This window comes from Bactrocera tryoni, chromosome 1, assembly GCF_016617805.1.
Source record: "Bactrocera tryoni isolate S06 chromosome 1, CSIRO_BtryS06_freeze2, whole genome shotgun sequence".
NCBI classification, from domain to species: domain Eukaryota; kingdom Metazoa; phylum Arthropoda; class Insecta; order Diptera; family Tephritidae; genus Bactrocera; species Bactrocera tryoni.
Genome location: NC_052499.1, coordinates 15,317,102 through 15,340,261, shown reverse-complemented (window position 1 = coordinate 15,340,261; position 23,160 = coordinate 15,317,102). Strand labels below are relative to the sequence as shown.

Sequence of the window (23,160 nt, the reverse complement as noted above, 5' to 3'; positions counted from 1 at the left end):
CATGCAAATCGTCGACAGATAAATAAATAGCAAAGTAATTGGAATTTCGCCGAACATTTACTTTGATCATAAAAAGACTTTTATTTATTTTATCTATGTCTACAAATGAGCTTCACTCCAAAACTTTTCGCAAAACATGAACAACCGCTAGTACGAAGATATTTATAGATAAGGCAAACATACACACATATACATATGTACTTATAGAGTGCCTGGCAATTAACATTTGTTTGAGATTTGATTTGAATCCCAATCATTGGGCTAATTTAAATGAGCGCCTGCGCACATTACAAGTAGAAAGTAAATTTGAACAATATTCAACACATACGCACACATGCAAACCGCAGCGCAAACTGGCCAATATCCCTGAGTGATCGCACACTACCAGCTGACTGTCAGCTGATACTACTACACATGCATATACCTAAGCAGCAGTAAACGCGTATATACGAAATTTATATATATATGTATGTACGTTCGTATATGTGCTTTGGGCGACTCTCGCGAAGTAGCTGCACTCCCCACAGCAAGAATACCGCTTGACTCTAGCACTTCGTGATATTTTTTTTTTAATTTAACTTTTATTTTTTCTCTGCTCGCTCGCATTCTGCTGTCGTTGGCATTGTTGTTGCAGCCAGCGTACGATGGCGCTTGCGGTCGCTCGTCGTGTTATTCAACTCATTCGCTGTTCTCTGTTATTATACTTCGATTCACATCGATTGAGATAAAAGAAACTGTAATTAATAATTTTCAGTTATTTGCCGCTGATATACCGAAAAGTTCGCAACGAAATCGTGCAGTCGTGAGTAGCCAGTTCACAACGCCGCAATACGTACTCAACAGGCGAAGAAAAGTGTAACGAAAGCGTCAAGCCGGAAACGGAAAGCTAACCGTAAAACTTGAAAAAACGCACACGAAAATAAGTGAGCGATAAAATGAGTATGTTCTAATTTATGCAATAATTAAAACTAGCAACGTGACCAAACGATAAATAACTAAAATAAATCACTAAAATAAATAATTAGTGAGCAAGGATTTCATGTTGAGAAATTATGTTTAAAGTGCATTAAAAATGAAAAACGTTGTTTAAATTGAAAAAAAAACACACGAAATTACTATTTTAATATTTTGTTACCCATATACATATGTATATGTTTGACGAGTGTTGCTAAAAAAATATTAGAATATTAAGTATTTGAAATAACACAAGAAAAATGGCTGATCACACAGCAAACGGCAATGCCGAAGATCAGGTTGGCCTCACAATACCCACCATATCGGCGAGTTTATCTAGCACAACCCCAACCCAACAGTATAATGGACATCCGCCAAATGCAAACCATAGTGCGCCCAATGCGCTGGCCGATCCCAATCACCTCAGCACCGACGGTGGCAATCCTGCAAGCCGTAAAAACTCCCGCCTCTCGCTGCGCGGCTTCGGACACTTTCTACGCAAGAATTCGAGGCAGGAGGATGAACGCAAATTCAGTTTGGCGCAGCTAACAACGTAAGTAAAAATACATATGTCCAAACTTTTTGTGTCATTTTTGAATTTACAAACCATTTTTTTTGCTTTGTAAAGTGGTAGTTAAAGATTGACAAAAACACGATTTAAAAGAAATCAAGTGTTTATGCACGAACTATTTTTTTGCGCTATAGTAGAACTGTAAAAGTGTAGAATTATTTTCTAATCAGGCTTTTTGCTCAATTTGAAGCAATTACTACACTTTGTCAGCCCAATTACGAGAAACCGTTAATTTATTTGCTAAAAAATAATTTTTTTTGAGATAGCGTAGACTAGAACATATATGTATATATGTATATATATGTATATATATGTATATATATATATATATATGTATATATATATATCTGTTAAATGTAACATAAAATATGAATTTCAAATGTGAATGAGAAAAAGTAAGAAGACAATGAAGTGAGATGTAGACTGAAGTCATGCAATGTATTACTATTTATTAATATGTATACATTTTATTACAATTTAAGTTCTCTCAACACAAATTTACGGACCTTAAATTTATTTACATTTCCCATTGTATGATTTTGGAGTTAAGTGTTTGATTTGAAAATGTGTAAAATTACAAGGTGCGTTCGAAGATAAACAGGACTTAAAAAAAAAAACAGAACAAATGGTTTTTTCGGCAATTAATTTTATTCAAAATAGTTTCCTTCTGCTTCAATTCAGCTTTTTGCACGGCCCAAAAGCATGTCGAACGAGTGTTTTAGCTAGTTGGCCGGTATGGGCGCCAGTATGCCGGTGCAAGCCTTTTGAATGGCCTCTACGTCTGCATAACGCTTTTCTTTCAAGGGTAAATGCATTTTTCCGAAAGGGAACAAGTCAGGGAAGAAGTATCAGGTGAATATAGGGAGTGGTTAATGATTAAAATGTGATTTTTGGTCAAATAATCGGTCACAAGCGTCCATCGATGAGAGCAATTTCTGGTCGTCAGTCAATTTGCGCGCAACAAACCGTGCACACACCTTTCGTAAGCCCAAATGTTTGGTCAAAATGCGATAAATCGATGTTTTGGGGATATTCAATTTCATTTCCATGAATTTCAATAATGATTTCGGCTGATTTTTGATGAATTCACTCACAGTTTCGATAGAATATCCGGTGATCACGGACTTGGATTGGCTCACATGTTGATCGTCATTTATGTCCTCACGACCTCTTCGAAAACGTTGAAACCACTCGTGCACTCTGTTACGGGATAGCAATCATTGCCATAAACTTGTTTCATCAATTGGAACGTTTCGGTAAAAGTTTTGCCAATTTTAAAACAAAATTTAATGTTGGCTCTTTATTCGAAGCTCATTTTCGCACCGATAACACAAACATACTGACACTTAAAACGCAATAACTTCACTTCCAATCAATGAAATGTCATGAAATTCTCACTGGACAATCGATAAAGATAGCAGATTCTAATTGCTATTATTAATTATTCTTGACGTATAGATAGCGCCACCAGGGGGCGCTAGATTCGAAAAGTCCTGTTTACTTTTGTATGTAAAATTAAACTTTATTTCACTGCATCATTGTCTATTGTTCACTAATCGACACTTATTACATTTTAGAATTTAATTAATTAAACTTAAAGGTTATAAGCAAAATATTAAATTAAAAAAAAAAAATTTAAGAAAAATGTGTAAAATTTTCAGATTTCAATTTGCTTAGGCATAATTATATTGACTCAATTGCATCAATATTCTAGTTTAAATTGGTACATTATTAGCGAAACTTTGTGAACACCAGCGCACAGCTTTATAAGACTCTATAAGTAAATAAATTTGAGTGTTCTCGTCAGATTCCGTTTTCTCATATATAAACCTTAGATATGCATTGTACATAAGTAAAATAAAAACGGACTACGAAAATATTATTACAGGCTGCTTAGCAACCTTCGAACTAAAAAAAAAGAAGAAATCCTGAAATGTTATATCGTATTAACAAATTTGACCCGTGCTGACAAAAAATGCATTTGCACGTGTTTTAATACAAATCTTTATTATCGACCACTTTTGAGCCAATACAAGCATGCCAAAGTTTAATACAATCTTCCACACACTTGTTATCAGCCTGGCCTGAAATGGCCTTCAGTGCCTTCAACGAATTTTGTTTTTTTTTTGGTTTTGGCTCATTCTTGGTGCGCAATTTGCTAGATTGTTACAGTTTCGACATCATATTAAGCAAACCACATCTTGTCAACTGTAATGGCTCTCTACTCGACGTCGTTTATACAAAAATTTCAACACTTAGGTTAGGTTAATCTGGTAGGCCAATAAGACACGCATAGACCAGATTGGTCCTTTGCGAAGATTCAACTCTTAGTCTAGCATTGACACGTTTCATACCCGAAACATTAACTAAAATGTGTCGAGGCGATCCATAAGATACATACATATGTTAAAATCCTTTGCTACTTCTTCAAGGCTAACCCTACCAAAATGAGTTGAAGCAATCCATGCTATTTCTTTGAAGTTAACACGACGTTTTTCCAGCTATGTTTCTGGATGACAGCTCATCGATTGCAAATGGAAGTGCAGAAAAGGTTTTCTAAAGTTGATTCCGACGTTACAGTTTGTAGAACTTTGAAAAAAGCTGGATTGATAGTGGAGTAGCCCGTAAGAAACCCTATATTTCGAAAGTGAGTAGGCAGTGACGGACGGATTTCACGAATGAATATGTTTCAAAGCCCCCAGAGTTTTGGGATTGTGTTATTTTTACGAACGAGAGCAAGTTTTGCATCTTCGGGATAAAAGGGAAGAAATTGATATGGAGGAGGTTTATGAAAAAGAAAATATAGTGCCAAGTGTAAAACATGGTGGAAGCGGTGTTATGGTTTGGGTCTGTATGACAGCCAACAGTATGGGAAAACTCACATTTATTGACTCCATAATGGAATAGAGATTATATATACAAAATTTGAAAAGTAATCTTCTGCAAAGTGCCCAGCAATTGGGTTCGAAACAGAGTTTTTGGTTTCAGCAAGAAAACGATCCGAAACATAATGCACAAACTGTGAAGCTCTGACTTATGTATAATATAAAAAAAAGAGTTGCGAACGCCTCCTTAATCTCCGGATCTAAACCAAGCTATGTTTCTTTAACTTCTTTAGAATCCAAAAACACGACATAACATCAAGAAGTATGCTCAAGGATATTATAATCGAGGAATGTGCGAAAAGGGAAACTTGTGCCCAGACGTCTTATAGAAGTACTCAAAAGAAAAGGATATTCCACTAGATATTAATCAATCGTATGATATTATTTTCAATAATTTTTATCTGTACGCAGACTTATGCTGGCAAGTGTATGTAAATACGTGTGTATATACAAAATTGCTTTGATACTCGTTCAATCGTTGCACATAAACAAAATTTGCATTCAGAAATGTAATTCACCAAAATATTATTTTGAGATTTGCCAAATATATCACTGTATTTCGTTCATTAAATATTTATTTTCACTCACCAGGCCAAAAGAGCTTGCGAAATGAAAATTTAAGATTTCATTTTCATCGCACTTTTGTAATAATCGAAAATATCCCGCATATTATAAATATGTATGTATGCACACGCGTACCTATATAAATATATTTGTCTGCAAGCCGATGAAAAATTAATTTTTCCAGCAATTGAAATGAAATCAGCCGAAACACTCGAATAAATCGCAAAAAGGAAAAAGGGAAGAAGAGTGTTTTCAAAAATAGAAAAACTGATAATTCGGTAAAAGAAATTGAAAACTTATACCAACGGTTTCTCTAATTCGTATTCAATGGGCAAGAATAACTTTCAAGTAACCTATTTCCTCAAAGAGGTTATATCCACTTGCAAGTCAAAAAAAAGCGGGTTTCTTTGTATTTTTTTAGAGACATTTTTTAATTAATTTGTAAAAAATGTGAACTTAATTTATTTCAATTTATTTTGAAAATATTTGAATTCTCTTGTTTCCGTAGCCGATCCTCTTGAATTCGGAAAAAGGTGTTTGATGGTCAGGAATATTTGTCTGCTTAAATTTTTCTATAAACCAAAAACCAAAAAAAAATCAATTATTAATGGATTTGAATGCTGGCAATGATTGAAGGAATAGTCAAAATTCTGATTTTAACAAAATGGCCCAAAAACAAGAGAAAACATTAACATCGGTTGCGCCAAAGCTATAACATCTTCACAATTATAAAAGCTCCTTGCAAGAATTTTATTCCAATCGTTCAGTTTGTATGGCAGTTATTTATATGCTATAGTAATAGGATCTGAACATTTTTGAGGAGATTGCATTATTGCTTCAGACAATAACCAATAACAACTAAGCTGCTAAAAAGCTTCGAGGAAATTGTATCTGAGCTTAGCCACTCTCAGACTTACAAAAACTAATTCTAATATATGTATGTACACACAAGAAGTACCTACATTTACATTTGATACTCTTCATGGAGATTTGTCAATATATTTATCTCTAAGTGGAAAGTTTGAAGCCTTAACATGTGAGTGCAATTTATTTGAGTACTTATTATGAAAAACACAATTTAAATAATCACAGTGTTTGTCAAGAATACAAATTCAAAGAATTTCCTTATCTATTCACTCTCGTTTACCGTTTTATAATTTACGAAGGTGCATTTTTTACGTTAAGTAACCCATTTGTAGTTTTTGCTTTAAAAAAGCACAGAAATATATCAAAATAAGCAAAGCTTACATTGCTGAAGCGTCAAAATAAACTTTGTTGAAGTATCAACTACAACAAATAAATATGAGGCAGAGTCAAGTCGCTCATATTGTTGCTGGAACATCTCCTATGCTTAACGGTAGCCATATTGTCATTCTACTTTTATTTAATTCTTCACAATTGGTCATTTGGTAGTTCATTCAATAATATCAAGCAAAACAGTTTGGAATACATCTTAAAAGCCCATGAATTCATATTGTTTATCCAACTAAATATATTTTTATTTATTTTTTTTTTTAGTGAAATATTTCACTCTACAAATTTGATTTTATAATTAGCGCGCCTTTTGCTGTGTCGGTGTGTAAATTTGTATGTTTACTTTCAACCCAATTTCAAATGAAAAATATATTTAATGAGGGCGATCAGCTCGATTATTTGATTTATACCAATTGAATTCAGGTCGGTGAGCTTATTTCAAACACACTGCAGGGAAATGAAATGAAATGAAATGAAATTAGCAAAATATCGTTATAACATTCGCACTCTTGTATGCCTCAAAAATTATTTTTTCCACAATCTATATATACAAGTATGTATGTTTATATATGCATATGTTTGTAAATATTTAAGCACGCGGAATATAATTTATAATAATGAGGGCAAACAGGCATATTTTAGCCAACATTTGGAATTGTATATTTAAGGCCCACGAGTATACACTTAAGATCAAATATGACCCGAACAGATTCGTATACACTCAAGATCAAATATGGCACGAACAGATTCATATACACTCAAGATCAAATATGACCCGAACAGATTCATATAAACTGCGCACTCGAACTTTATAAAAAGCTTTCTTCCTGGATGGGTTTGACTTTTTTATGCTCGTGTAAAATTTGATCTCCATATGTCAATTCGTATGTGGTTGGTAGTTGTTTGTTTACGACTCTGCACTGATATAAATCACATTATTATAAAATTCGGCGTGTTTCGCAAAAAAAAATCATTGATTAATGAGTTTTACATGGGTTTCCTCGGGTAACAAAAGCCTTGGCACGATTACGCCGCGATTTTATGGTACCGATGGATAGAGGAGGTCCTCAGGATTAAAAAATATACACAATTATACCGTCCTCAGACGCATAGTTTTCGAGATATTTCACTTCAAAGTTCCACAATTTTACATGCAATTCACTCTTATTTTGTTTTGTTGTTGTTATTCTTTACATGTCATGACAAATACCGCCGCAAGCATCGTAATATTGCCAAAGCCTTTATAAACAATTTTTTTCTTTAATAATGAATTAAATATTTTATTCGAATTTTTTATTGTTACAAGCATACACTATTAACAAAGAAATTCTGAAATTTTTGGAGAAAAATATATTAAGTTCGGCCATTGCGACGGTATTTTTGGTTAGACTATCCTGCCCGCGTTGGCAGGATAACTCCTTTCAGTGAAAATTTCGCGACATTTTTTTTTCAAATAGTTGTAATCGAAATAAAATCCTTCGACCCAGTCTTTAAGAATTGTAACTCAAAGACCTGTGTAAAATTTCATGAAGATCGGTTGAGTAGTTCTCGAGAAATCTTTCCAATCAACTTCAAAGGAACAGCTTCAATAAAAACGCGCTTAAAGATTGCGTACTTAGCCTAGCTAGCTTCAAGCGCATAAGTTCTCAAGGCAGTATCTCCGAAACTATTACTCGGATCAACTTGTTTTAACAAAAATGTATGACCTCGAAGTGCTAAGAACAAAAAAAGCTTTGCTGCTTAAAGACGGCCTGATAATATACACTGTTTTTTTGAGAAAAATTTATTATTAGCAAGCTTTTTAGAAGTGTACACCATATACGAGTATATATTTATTATTAAATACAAAGTGCTGATTACTGACAGCCCTTGGTCTGTAAGTTCTAAGATTGAATTATTTTCTTTTATTTCCAATGTATTTTGAAAGAAAGAATTTTTCATTTAATTGCCAAAACTCAAATCATATATTGTATTAATTACAAAGTTTCTTCGCCAGCTGTTAAAGAAAAAAATTATGAAAATAAACTGTTCTTTAGCGCACTATCTACACACACATACATTCGCCTTGGGTGTGGAATACCTTAAAAAGGGCGAAAATTAATGACATACGTTACTAATCGGGGAATTTGGACGCTGTAAAATCACGATTTTTTTTCGAGACAAAGTTTGTTTGAAAGCTAAGTCTCTTGGTATTAAAACAAAAATTTGTTCATCCCTACTTATACATTTACATGCATGCATACATACAAGTATATATGTACATATATACATATAAACGCAAAGAGAGCAAGTTCTACCTACAATTACAAAGAGTAATAAAATCCAATAAAGCAGAAAGAATATTATTTTGCCCTTTTTTACAATTAGCCCAGATTTTTTAATTAATTTCATTCTGTTAAAATACATACATATGTATGTACGCATGTATCGAAGGCAATATATGTACATACATATGTACATAGTAAATTTAGCGTTTGGATTGTCTGCATTTTGATTATTTAACGATATATAGCGAGTAACGGTGTATTTTAAAATTTTAAACAAGAAAAGAAAAGTCTTTCTTAAATCAACCAATCAATTTTAAGTTTTAAATGCATGATACTTCCTGTCAAAATATACCATAGATAACATAGTGACTCAACATGTGCGGTATGAAGCAGCGGATATAGCGACATTAATCACTTGATTTGTGGTAACTAGAGAACGTCAAAGCGAGTAAACAACTGACTTAAATTGGATTGAAGTATAATAGCAGCCAGTTACTTCATTTCAATGAGGCATCCATATACTCTCTTCTATTGATTTCAGCTGCATAATTTTGTTGTTGCTTTCACGTGCAATTTCTTTTTCCAGAGAATAGAACGGCAAAATACCTACAGCACTGAGAAAAAGCAAGTCATAAGGACGGAGGAATATGCAAGCAAAGTCAATAGTGTCTTCTTAAGGGCAAGTTAGTTATGTTCACCTAACGGTTATACTATGTATCACCTACAACTAAACGAGATAGATATATGTATATACATAGATATATATACAAATGATCAGGATGACGTGAAAAGTTGAAATCCGGGTGATTGTCTGCCTGTCCGGCTGCACCGAAGCTAATATACCCTTCACAGGTGCATTTCTTTTAGTAACTAAGTGTTCAGTTTGTATGTATTATGCTATAGTAATCCGATCTGAACAATTTTTTCGGAGATCACATTGTTGCCTTAGAAAATAATCTATACCAAATTTGGTGAAGATACATTATCAAATGTGAAAGTTTTCCATACAAGAACTTGATTCCGATCGTTCAGTTTATATGGCAGCTATATGTTACAGTGGTCCGATATCGGTCGTTCCGACAAATGAACAGCTTCTTGAAGAGAAAATGACATCTGCAAAATTTCAAAAGGATGTCTTAAAAACTGAGGGACTAGTTCGTATATATACAGACGGACGGACATGGTTAAATCGACTCAGCTCAACATACTGATCATTTATATATACGCTTTACAGGGTCTCCGACGCTTCTTTCTGGGTGTTACAAACGTCGTGATAAACTTAATATACCCTGTGCAGGGTATAATAAGATATCTACTTGGTACGCGAATTGCTTAGTACAAAAAAAAAAGAGTTCGTGGATGCGAGTAATCGGATTACTGCCACGCCCAAAAAATACTATTAACCCAAAAAGTAGCAAGGGGCAACTGTGGGCTAAAAAGCAGGCATGGCCCTGCCCTCTAATAAGTTTAATGTACATAAGTATATCCTAAACCGATAAAGTTCCAACAACCAAATATTATAAGAACATCTACCTATATATAACAGTACTATTAAAAACTACTAGAAGCACAATAAATCAAAAACGAAATACTCCTGAGACATTAAACTTTACCGCCGAGATGATAGCTGAAAGGTGTCCAATATGAAAATTGGACGATGTGCTTTTGATGAAATCCCATTTCTCGGGGATAGAGCTAGCTTAATATCGGGGCGCGAGAGTCTAGATGACTAGCCAGGCATACCTGCTTTATTTATATCGAGCTAGCTGACAGACAGCTTCGCGTGAGCTCACCTCGTGACTTTTAAAGCACATCACATCGGAGCGCAAGAGTCACCTAAGCACTGACCAGGCACGGTGCCTGTTTTATTTATAGCTGGCGGCCAGCTTCCTGTCAGCTCACCTCGTGACTTTTAAAACACATCACATCGAGGCACCAGCGTCCCCTAAGGGCTAGCCAGGCACGGTGCCTGCTTTATTTATATATAGCCAGCCGGCAGCCAGCTTCCCGTGAGCTCATCTCATGACTTTGAAAGCACATCACCTAAGCACTGGCCAGGCACGGTGCCTGCTTTATTTATATAAAGCTAGCAGGCAGCCAGATTCGCGTGAGCTCACCTCGTGACTTTTAAAGCGCATGACGTCGAGGCGCGAGCGTCACCTAAGCACTAACCAGGCACAGTGCCTGTTTTGCTGTCAGCTGACCTCGTGACTTTTAAAGCACATCACATCGGAGCGCGAGCGTCACCCAAGCACTAACCAGGCAGAGTGCCTGCTTTATTTATATAGAGCCAGCTGGCAGCCAGCTTCCTGGCAGCTCATCTCGTGACTTTTAAAGCACATCACATCGAGGCGCGAGAGTCACTTAAGCACTATGCCACCTTACGACCAAAATTTTTCAAATTCAACAAAAACTGTTCAAGCCCCCTAGGTACCGAATGTTTGGAACCCAGTACTTGTAGTTGACTTTTGATGAAAAATGTCGGTCAATGTGTAAGATATATAATTTTAATTTAGGGATAATCCTTCTCTGACAATGATATGTCTGTGTATCCTAAATGGGCTGAATCGGGCCGATACTTCCCTTAGCCTTACTGGTCAAGGAAAAACGATATAATAGATACCCCTCATGTTGAAAAAAATTGGGTATTGAATATAATATGGATCTATATTGGTTATATCTGACAAATATAGTCTTTATATTGGGAGATAGAGAGATTTTGCCCGTTATACAACACTTATTATAAAGTCAACTGGGCATGATTGTGTTCCAATTAAACTTTGTTAAGAATGTACAATATGTAAAGCAGGTAACAACTTCGCTGCAAATCGATCAAATGTGTAATGTGTAAGAATGAAATTTAATCCAAAAGTTATCACTAACATACCGATTGTCTAACGTTATTTGGGTGCTGAACAAGCCTAGTTCGTAGATTATGACAACAATGTAAAATGTTGTCAATGACTTTGGCAGAGATAACTCAAGTAGTATAGTTAAATTCAATTAGCAGGCGAGGCCACAACACAATTCTCATACGCTTTAAAGCACACGTGACTATTGTGTGATTAGGTTCATTTGCAGCACACCTGCCAATGAACATAAATGTGTGTTTTACGGCGGTAGTCGGACAGATGATGCTTGTCGGCTACTTATATGAACACAGAGCCGATTACCTTACGCTGGTCACCAAGTGCGCTCTAACTGCAAACTCAGTCGATATGGGAAGAGTTATTACTGCCTTATGTGTCTGCATAATATTTCCCAAAATAATTTTATCATTCTGCAGATAGGCTAGGGTGGTCAGAAACCAATTAATGTAAATCGGCGGCACTTAATTTATCATAACCTCTTTCTAGCTATATATTTCATCAGAATTGAATCTTGGCAGGAACATTCAGCAAGCGCTGGTAGAGCACTCAACTGTTTTCAAGACTCTCAAAGACGTTTATAAGGTTGTACACCTTTTTATATAATTATTATCACACTAATATAACACTTTCTTTCCAAAATATCATTTTAAAACTGTAAATTGAATACCAAATGCTATAAGTCTCTATAGCCGCTGCTTTGTCAATACTAATAAATTCACATTAATCGCATTTTACAGGGAAGCATTACCGAGATTAGATAATTACAGAATATCAAAGCGAAACATGAAGCGGCCATCGATTGGCGAACTGCATGGCGAGCTGCAAGAACAGGTAAGTCAATAACAAACAAACGTCACCGACAAATATATTTAAATATAATACAAGAGCCAACAACAACTACGCATAATATTTTAGATTTTAGAGGGACATGACTCAAGCTTAACAGTTAGGAAAACGGTTGAAAGAACGGGCGAGGAGTTACATGATTTTTCAAATAAAAAAGAACAGAAGATATGAATGTAAAAATTATGTTGAACCTGTAAACCTAACCTAGATAGCATATACATACTATATATAAATGATCAGCGTGACGAGCTGAGTTGACCTTGCAGTGTCCGTCTGTACACACGCTTACTAGTCTCTCAATTTCTAAGACACATTCTCCTCTTCCCGAAAAACTGGTTTTTCGGAACCATCTATATCGGTAGAATATACATATGTAGCTGTCATATGATCAAAATCCAGTCATTGCATGAACAGATTTTTGTATTTGACAAAATAGCTAACATAAGGCAACACTATAAACTTCGAACAAATTATTTAGATTCAGATTTTCTCAAGTAATGAGTATGCGATATTTGAATATGTACTCATTTTTGCGCCCTACTGTACGTATATGCATGGTAAATATCAATATTCAAGTGGCAGGCACTCGAACATTCTGAACCGATGATCTAATTCACTAATATACTAGCAGAAGCCTGTGAAAATTAAAAAAAGAGAGGAAGTCACAATAGTGAAAGAGAGAGAGAAAGAGCTAAATGACAAGCATTGAAAGAAGAATAATGTATGGGTCGAATAAGGAAAGCGGAGGAACGTGGTTGAAGTGGTGTTAAAAACGGTTTCCGTTAAAGCCACGGGGTCTATAGAAAAAAGTTATATTCCAGTCTTGTAGGTAAGGAAAAGATGAAGAACTTTTGTATACAAACTTTTTCATATAACCTCAAATTTCACGTAAAAGATTCAAACAACCAAGTTTTTGGATTTTTTATTTTTATCTTGAACACACAATTTTTTCCTTCCACGAAATTTGATGTGAACTTACGTTCTTGTGTCCCAAACAATATTTATATAGTAATTTTCATTTCTTCTCCTTATATTGACCCAATATCAAGAAATACGCTAATTTTCAATCAAAAATTCTTACGTCAAAATATCAGATTTTTTATAAAGTCAATAGGCTTTATATTCGTTGAAATAGTATCTACTTTCTGATGGTATAAAAATTACTGTTATAAATTTTAGTAGAAAGTGTAAAAAGAGGCCTAGCAAAAAATTATTAAAATGAGAAGTAGAATTGCATACACCTCCGATTTTTAACTAATATTTATTAATGCAATGAGCATGAGCTGGGCGTATGGGCAACATCTCCTTCACTTACCAAAACAACATTGAAAATAGCAGTTCATCGTTTTATTTTTCAAATGTAAAATCAAGCTTTATTTAGTTGTTGCCTCTTACCAGTTTGAGTTATGCTTGGTATTCGAAATTTGAATATTTTCCACAGTGTAAAATTTTGTAAGTATGTACTATGTACGATATACTAAAACTCTATGCCGACGTAAATAATGACAAGAACTTCAGATTTACCGATAACACCTCGCAACTAACTGTGATGGAAAGATAACTCAATTAGCGTTTACTCATGACAAGCCTTTCAATATCATAAATATTCGTCTATATTTCTTATCAGCCTCAAAGCGTTACACATAAGGTTATTTTAAACGAGTAATGATGATGAATGAAAGCGTAAGTAATAGGTTATAAGACGCTGTAAATACAGGCCTCTGCTGGTCTTGTGGTATGTCACTCTAAATCATATACCGCTGTGATCCCAGTAATATTAAGACGAAAATTGTGTTCGCGAATCAATACCTAACTCTCCCAATTTCTAAGCGGCATAAACGCTTTGATGATGAATGTTGAACATTTCAGCTATTTCGTGTTGCATGGAATATTAGAGAGTATTGTAACTCTGTCTGCCAGTTCTTTGCTCTATTTTTTACTTTCCAAAGTTTTGAAGAATCGTGCCGTGATATTTTCTTAATTTCCTCTAAATAAATACATACATATGTATGTATTTTTGCAAGCAACTTGTTGTACGAATACTTGCTTTTAATTATTTATTTTGTTTCATAAAATTGCTTCTGATAGTATCAGTAGCAGTATTAGCACCGCGACTTATTGTTACCGTTGAAATATTGTCACATAGAAGTAAATCTTCAATGTCGTTTATTCCATTTTTTTTTATGTATGTATATATGTATATTATAAGTATTTGTCAAATCTATTGATTTAGAGTGTAAAAAAAATTATTTCATTCTGATTTTTTTTCCACTCCACTTGCGTCCGTTTATTGCTATCTTTCTGGTTATATCTGGTTCTGTCAGTCATTTAACATATTGATGGCATGTTCGATATTCATATAGCTGCCACCGACCAACAGCACTCGAGTTTTTATTTGATTTTTTTTTTCATGCACCTACGTCTGCCGTGCTTTGTTTTGTTGTTATTGACTGGGTAGTTGCGTGTTGCACTGGCCAAATGCCGTATAGAACTGGCAACTTTTTCGTTAGTTTAGAGATTTTCATTCATTTATTAAAAGAAAATATTTAAAGGAATCAACGAATTATTGAGTTTTCCGCTAGAGACATTATTGTAAAACTTTTTTGGTTTCTCGGCAAAAAACTGCGACAAGTAATTTTCACAGGCTTCTCTTGAAGCCAACTTTACTCTATTAAGAGAGTTCTGCATTGACGGAAACAAATGGTAGTCCGATGGTGCAAGGTCAGGGCTATATGGTGGTTGCCTCAAAACTTCCCAACCAAGCTCTCTCAGTCCACAAAGATGTGTGTGGTCTAGTGTTGTCCTGATGGAAGACGAAGCCCTTTTTGTTGATCAGTTCTGGCTGTTTTTTTCGATTGCTTGCTTCAATCTCATCAGTTGTTGACAGTATGACAGAATGAGTTCTTTCCAATCCCACCAAACACTCAGCATAATCCTTCGAGGCGTCAATCCTGGCTCCTGTTGAGCTTCACCACGCACTTTATTCCCGTATTTAATCCACTTTTCGTCTCCTGTTACCTTTGGTTTCAGAAATGGTTCGATTTCATTTCGTTTCGGCAAAGAATCGTAGATGTTAATTCGGTCCATAAAATTTTTCGCAAACAATTCATGTGGTACCCAAATATCGAGCTTCTTTTTGTTGACATCCTTTTTTAAATGGTTCAAAACCGTTTGATGCTGAATGTTAAGTTCCTTAGCGATGTCATGGCTACTTAAGTCAATCTTTTCCATAATTTCATTGACTTTTTCAACGATAGGTCGACCAGAACGAGGTGCATCTTTAATATCGAAATTTCCAGAACGGAAGCGAGCGAACCATTGTTGTGCTACAAGAACTGATACAGCATCGTCTCCGTAAACTTCACAAATTTCATGACATTCTTTCCTTGTTTATACAAAAATTTCAAAATATAGCGAATTTCTTCATTATTTTCACTCATTTTTGAACAGCTGTAACTTTTCTTCAACTTCCCCGAATTAAATTTTTTTTGTTAAGCTTAAAATCTCACCTTTCCAACACTTTATGGTATGACACAATGTGATTGGTAGCACTGTAGATACATATGTATACGACTGCAGCAACAACTATTGACAAAATACGAAAAGATTTTTTCGACTACCTAATATATCGTTTGCTAGATTTTGTAGAGAATTGATTGCTCTATAGGAAGTATCTTACGAAGTTTTCTTAACCAGGACTCGATTTTGATCGACCAATTTATATGACAGCTATATCCGACGTGTGTAAATTTTCAATTCTAAATCTCAAAACAAGGATTTATGTACATATATATGTACAGGCAGACAACCGACAGACGGACTAAATCGGCTTAACTTCTCATGGATTTTCCATTGATATTGAAGTGGTTAATAAATATGTGCTGACACCACATATGTATATAATTTACACATACAAACATATGTACGTACATAGCAGAAGACTTTTAAACTCCCACAATTAGTTTCTTAATAAGTGATGCGATCATTTAAAGCGCAATTTAGCGCACCAAAATTAAAATTTACACAATACACAAAGCTACTCACATATGTATGTATATCCAGACGCGTATAAACAAAAGCACATAAGTGCCCAAAAATGCGAAAATATGCGCAACAATTGGCAATTCATTGCCCGACTACTTATTTCCTTTAGCCGAGCGATTATTAGCACCACGTTGCGAATTAGCGTATGTAGTTATGATCATTATCACCAAGGCGTACAACAAAAAATAGCTAAATGAGTATGCGAATTGTTACGTCCAGTATGTGTATGTGTATATGCGTGTGTGCGTGTATGCATCTATTACCAGATGATCTAACAATGCTAATCAAAATTCATTAACTTTGCGTTAATTAATTTAAATTTGCTTCAATTCCGCTGTGACGAATTGTTTATAATGTTAACGAGTAAATTGACAACTTTTTTTTTGGAAAAATCTATTCTACTTGTATTTATGTATATAGATACAAGTATATACGTATGTGTGTATAATATAAGTTTACAATTATTATAAGCACATACACATACTCAACTTTAGTTGAAATTGAGATGCAATAAAACCTTTACTCATAAACATGTAGTATGTGCGATTCATATCAACATAACAGTTCACGTACTATTTTCCAGTGGTGTACATGACGTATGAGTAACATTTGTAAATCAAAACGTAATTGTTTAATTGTTGCCGTAGATTTCAATGCAATATAAATCATCACTGACTTTTCTTAGTCTGAAAATTGTTAAAGCAAAAACTTAAGCATAATATTCTCTGAATTCTGCACCTCTGCTACTTCAGCTACTTTTTACTACTATAATCGACATTATACATACATATATATGTACATGCAAATTAAAATGTCTTACTATTTTTTGCCCACAATAGTATAAATACATATGTAGGTACTTATACATACATATATGCATACATATGTATGTATATGCGCTTGTAAATATGTAATAGCAGCTATTTTAATTTAAATATACCGCAAGGCAATAAACAATTTGTAAACATAAACATTTAAAATAGCGAATGAGAGTGATTGAAGACAAGCAAATATATTGATTTCATCCAAAAAAGTCCAATTTGGCGTTTCACTTACAATTAATTGAACAATTTAAATCCTCTTAGCACTGCGATTTAAATTATTGTTCTGCTTTGCTTTAACACTTGCCAACAAAACGTTTGCCGTAAGAATTAGAGTAGTCAGCAACCGTTGAACTTAAAAGCTCGTTATTGGAATTCAATAGCACGAAGAGCTCAGCATTTTAAGCGTGTACTTTTAATGATGATGTGGAACTTTCATCATCGTCGCACTTCTAGCACTATCACTGTAGTTTGGAGACAATAACTAAACGCATGAATGAAACTCTTGTATGTAGAATGTGCAGAAAGAGCCTTCGTCCCACAACACGAAACGAAAAATATTAAAAGTCCACACTTCATTATATAATTCCACCTTCAGGGTCTACTATGTTCAGCATGGAAGAATTAGTAGCCTTAAAAATCTTCTCAAATGCTTTCTTTTGCACGAAAATTTTAGTCTTCCCCAAAGGGCTAATGGTGGTGCGCCTTAAGCGATTAATAATACGAAAGCGTGTTGCACGATATTGACGTCGGACATTGGAATCGATGGCACGGAACCTCACACTTTCCCCCACCGAATCCACAGCGACCATTTTTACTAACTGGACGAAGGAGTATAGACTTGAACATAATATTGCAGTCGATGGCGTGAAAATTCCGACGGTAAATAACCCTAAGATTTTAGGTGTAACCTTTGATAGGCTATGCTCCTTCACTCCCCATACGACCGCGATTATTATCAAGGTACAGAGCCGCAACAAGATCCTCAAGTCGCTAACCGGCAGCACTTGGGGAAAAGACAAAGAAACGTTGTTGGCAACATACAAGGCTATCGACCGGCCGGTCCTCAACTACGCAACACCTACATATATGGTCGGCTGGATGCAGTGGTACGCAGATGAGGAAACTCCAGACCTACCAGAATACTGCACACCGGACCACGACGGGATGCCTTTTGATATCTCCTATCGCGAACACATACACAGAGAGACGCGTATGCTCCCGGTTAAGGAGCATAATGAACTCCTCTGCAAGTAGTTCCTGCTGGGATGTTTTCGTAGAAATCATCCTTGCAGCCATCTACTTGGAGCGGAACCGCCTCCTAGGAACATCAAAAGGTTCTTCCTTGACTACGTCGACGACGTCGTACAGTACGCCGACCAGACTTCGGACGCAACTGACTTTCGACAGGTACTGACCGCTATTCATAGTGGAGCCAATAACACCTTCACCGACTCTCTTCCCGTGAATGGCGTTCTTGGAGTCAAACCACCACCCATCGCAGTCGAAGAGCTCGAGTTGCCGCGAGAAACGCTAATGATCCTAGCGCAGCTTCGTTCTGGATACTGTAGCAGGTTAAACTCCTACCTATCCAGAATTGACCCAGACATATGTACCTAATGTATGTCCTGCATGCAACGAGTGTCCGCATGACACTGACCACCTCTTTGCATGCCCTACCAACTCCACTCATCTAACACCCTTTGGTCCGACCCCGTCGAAACAGCACGTTTCCTGGGCCTCCCGTTAGATGACGTCGATGACAACACAGATAACCCTTACCATCCTAACGGGGACTGATAACCGTTAAAACAACAACAACGAAAGCGATTTTTTAGCATACGACCATCCAACCAATGTAAGACAATGAATTGTTCGCAATCGCAAAAAGTATTTTTGTTGACTGTCACTCTCGTTGAACAGGCAGGATTAGGAATTACATAACCTGTACCTGCTGTAATCTCTACATATATAATTGGTGCACTTTCACCGAGTTGTAGTGGTTTCTGATTCTGACTAACATTCAAAAGATTTTCTACTGTTTGTGCCGTTCATTTTTAGGCAAGTGACAGGAAACCCCGGAGCCTATTTCTTTTTCTATGTAAAGCTATATACATATGTACATGCATATACTTAAATGCACATAAATTTTATTTTTCACTCATAGAGCATCCAGATGCCGGAGCCGCCACCCGAAAGCAATAGTCACATGATCAAATTAGGTTGGATTAATGGCGTCGTCATACCATGCTTACTCAATATTTGGGGTGTCATGTTGTTCCTGCGTCTCAGCTGGGTAGTCGCCGAGTCCGGTATAATGCAATCACTAATCATTATAGCCATTTCGGCGGTGGTTTGTGTGATCACCACACTCTCATTATCCGCAATCAGTACCAATGGTGAGGTAAAGGGAGGTGGTGTCTATTTCATCATTTCACGCTCACTGGGTCCAGAGTTTGGTGCATCGGTTGGTGTTGTCTTTGCATTCGCGAATGCCGTCGCTGCTTCCATGAACACTATTGGTTTCTGTGATTCATTAAACGACTTATTGAGTAAGTGTTAAAAAGTTGGAACTATTTTTAGTATATATGGATTATTATTATTGCTTTTCTTTTTAAACAGAAAGTCATGGCCTCAAGATTATCGATGGAGGCATAAATGATGTTCGCATCGTTGGCGTGTGTACGATAGTGGTGTTGATTCTTATTTGCTGCATAGGCATGGAGTGGGAGTCGAAGGCTCAAAATTTCTTGATCGTCACCATAGTTCTGGCTATTTTCAATTTTCTTATTGGCGCTGCCCTCGGGCCGCGTGGCGATCAAGAAGCAATCGCAAAAGGCTTTGTTGGCTTCTCTTGTAAGTTATTGTAATTCAGCTCGAGTCGAGTCAGTCAACGAATGATCAATTGATTTACTACTTTTCAGGGAGTAATTTCAAGGAAAACTTTGGCGGTGACTATCGCTATTCAGAGGGTGTCAATCAGGATTTCTTCAGTGTATTTTCCATTTACTTCCCCAGTGTGACCGGCATACAAGCGGGTGCGAATATTTGCGGCGACTTAAAGGATCCAGGTGCAGCCATACCTAAGGGCACATTTTGGGCCCTGATGATTTCAATGGCATCATATGCGCTCTTCGTTCTGTTCGCGGGCGGTGCAGCGGCACGAGATGCCTCCGGTAATGTAACCGATTTGATTAATGGCACATTGATCAGTTCAGAATTGGCGTGCAAGCAGAACTTGGTAAGTGCCTAAGGGTATGCAAAGTAATTTTTTGGCAATTTAAAGAATTTTTAAAATAAATCAGTTAAAAAGTTTGCTCTATCAATATCGATATGATAATGAAATATTTGATATAGAGTTTAATGACAAAGAATTTAAAGAAAACAATACCAAATTAACGATCCGGACTAACGAAGATCTAATTCATTCCTTTCTGATTGCCGAGAGATCCGCGGTAGTCAGAACTACCTGCATTGACATTCTTACTCATTCACATATTAACCACATGCTTTCTTACAGTCCTGCGAATATGGGCTGCACAACTCATACTCTGTTATGCAACTGATGTCTATTTGGGGTCCGCTTATCTACGCCGGCTGCTTTGCAGCGACTTTGAGTACAGCGTTAACTAACATACTTTCCGTGCCGCGCCTTGTACAAGCCTTGGGAATAGATCGCATTTACCCCGGTTTGATTTTCTTTTCCAAGCCTTATGGCAAACATGGGGAGCCTTACCGTGGCTACGTGCTTACCTTCTTTATATCGGCAGGATTCTTACTAATCGGCCAGCTGAACGTAATAGCTCCACTTATTTCAAATTTTTATTTGGCTTCTTACGCCTTAATTAACTTCTGCACATTCCATGCATCATTTGTAAAACCACTCGGCTGGCGACCAACATTCAAAGTGAGTATCGATATATTTATAGCGTAGTGTGTTCACTCTAACCGATTTAACGATTACTTTGCATTGCTATATTGCAGTACTACAATACATGGCTAAGCTTATTTGGATTTATACTTTGCATCGCGATTATGTTCCTAATCGATTGGAAGTCTTCTCTCATCACGTTAGTCATTATATTTGCTCTCTACCTAATCGTTATGTATCGCAAGCCAGAAGCCAACTGGGGCTCCTCAACACAAGAGCAACAATATAAGGCCACACTAACCGCCGTTCATCGCCTGCAAAACGTCTCCGATCACGTGAAAAACTATCATCCACAAATACTGGTGCTCTCTGGCGATCCCAGCAGTCGCCCACCGCTAATTGATTTCGGCAACATGCTCACCAGACACAATTCCCTAATGTTTATCGGCAATGTTGTCCCGGTAAGTCTATTGGCGGCACGTTTCCGACACAATCGAGAATCTCTTGTAACGTTTAGCTTTTCTCCTAGATGAGTATGAGCTATAAAACCCGTTTGAGTGTCATAAAAGATGGTCAGAAATATTTGGATGCTCGCAAAATTAAGTCTTTCTATAATGTCATCGATGGCCTGTCCATGGAAGAAGGCGTTAATGCGCTAATTAAAACGACTGGCTTTGGCAAGTTAACACCGAACATCGTCTTGATGGGCTACAAAACCGATTGGGTGCAATGTCGTCGACAGTGTGTGGAAAGCTACTTCAATATTTTATAGTGAGTATCATTGGATTAAAAAGTATGCGTGTGTGGATTTGTATGTGCGTATGTGCTTCATGTAAAGACACTGCTTCATCATCATATTTGTCCTTTCAGCAATACATTTTCGCAGCGCATGGGCGTGGTTATACTGCGTCTACCGAATGGTTTGGAATTTTCCGAATTGAACCCCGAAATACCGATAAATGGCCGGCATATGCATAATGCTAATGAACTGGGCTACACGAATGCCTTGATGCCGCGCGCAAATGCTGCTTCGGAATTGCTGCATGTGGACTCTAATTTAAATCTGGCTGGCGTTGACAGCACCAATTCCTCATTCACAGTGTCCAATGTGCCATCTGTGCCCAATATGACGACAAGTACACGCAAATATACAGTAAGTCAAGGTGACGGTATAAAGTACTTAACGAAAGGTGGTTCCGAAGTACCGAAAGATGTGCTCGACGCTGTGACGGTATTCCTGCGCAAACAGCCCAAGGGTACCATAGACGTTTTCTGGCTTTACGATGATGGCGGTAAGCATGGATACGCTGTAAAAAATTTGCTTTGCTAATACGCAATAAATTTGCCAATTATTGGTAGGTCTCACCATGTTGCTGCCTTATATACTCTCGTTACGTTCAAATTATCAAAATTGTAAGTTACGAGTATTTGCATTGAGTCACGGCAAGGACGAGGTAATGGAGGAGAAGAAGTAAGTAACAACAAGTGGCGTCACAAAAGTCAACGCATATGTATTATTATCATTCTAAATGTACTCATGTCTTCTGCAGCATGACCAATCTACTCAAGAAATTCCGCATCAAATTTTCCGAGCTAATAATGCTTAAGGGCCTGTCCACAAAACCGCGCATGGACACCCTGGTTAAGCACAGACAGCTCATACAAAGTTATTGTCACAACTCCCTCAATGAAATGCGTCATCTTGAAGAAGAGCTGCACACGTTAGAAGAGAAAACTCACCGTCAGCTGCGCATACACGAATTAGTTGTTGAGCACTCGTCAAAGGCGACACTCGTCGTTATGTCGCTGCCTATGCCGCGAAGGGTGCGTATTTGCAAATACACAAAAAACACATATTAATTTCTGATTTTTATTCACAGGAAGCGATATCAGCTGCGTTATATATGTCATGGCTGGAGATGCTTACCACCGATATTAATTGTCCTGTAGTGTTGGCGCGTGGCAATCAAACGCCTGTTTTGACATTCTATTCGTAGTTTTGAGTACAAACACACAAGGCCTTTTATGTATAAACGATTAAAACAAAAACAACCAACGCACTTATTAAAACATACATACATACATGTGTAAGTATGTATGTATGTATGGACATTGCGGAGTATATTAATTTTTTGCTTGTAGTATTATTAGTTTGTAATTTGATAAGCTCAGCCAATGAAAAAATATTAATGGAATATTGAAAATAAAAAATG

At 36.5% G+C, this 23,160-nt stretch overlaps 1 protein-coding gene across 1 annotated transcript; it reads left to right on the top strand.

The window, feature by feature from the left end:
- The first annotated feature begins 772 nt into the window (after positions 1–772).
- LOC120766956 (bumetanide-sensitive sodium-(potassium)-chloride cotransporter) lies at positions 773–23,152 on the top strand. The gene is made up of 12 exons (XM_040092745.1): positions 773–1,507; positions 12,103–12,196; positions 19,244–19,628; positions 19,699–19,932; positions 20,001–20,317; positions 20,597–20,983; positions 21,061–21,408; positions 21,477–21,718; positions 21,818–22,239; positions 22,307–22,418; positions 22,498–22,771; positions 22,828–23,152. Exons 1-12 carry the CDS (start codon positions 1,215–1,217, stop codon positions 22,942–22,944), a joined length of 3,225 nt encoding a protein of 1,074 aa, XP_039948679.1. The 5' UTR covers positions 773–1,214; the 3' UTR covers positions 22,945–23,152.
- Positions 23,153–23,160: the final 8 nt, after the last annotated feature.

Bases quoted from the DNA above. Each gene is read 5' to 3' on its own strand.
- LOC120766956 (XM_040092745.1), top strand. From the start codon at position 1,215: ATGGCTGATCACACAGCAAACGGCAATGCCGAAGATCAGGTTGGCCTC. The intron at 20,318-20,596 runs GTAAGTGCCTAA...GCTTTCTTACAG, and splicing joins TGGCGTGCAAGCAGAACTTG to TCCTGCGAATATGGGCTGCA. The intron at 22,240-22,306 runs GTAAGCATGGAT...AATTATTGGTAG, and splicing joins CTGGCTTTACGATGATGGCG to GTCTCACCATGTTGCTGCCT.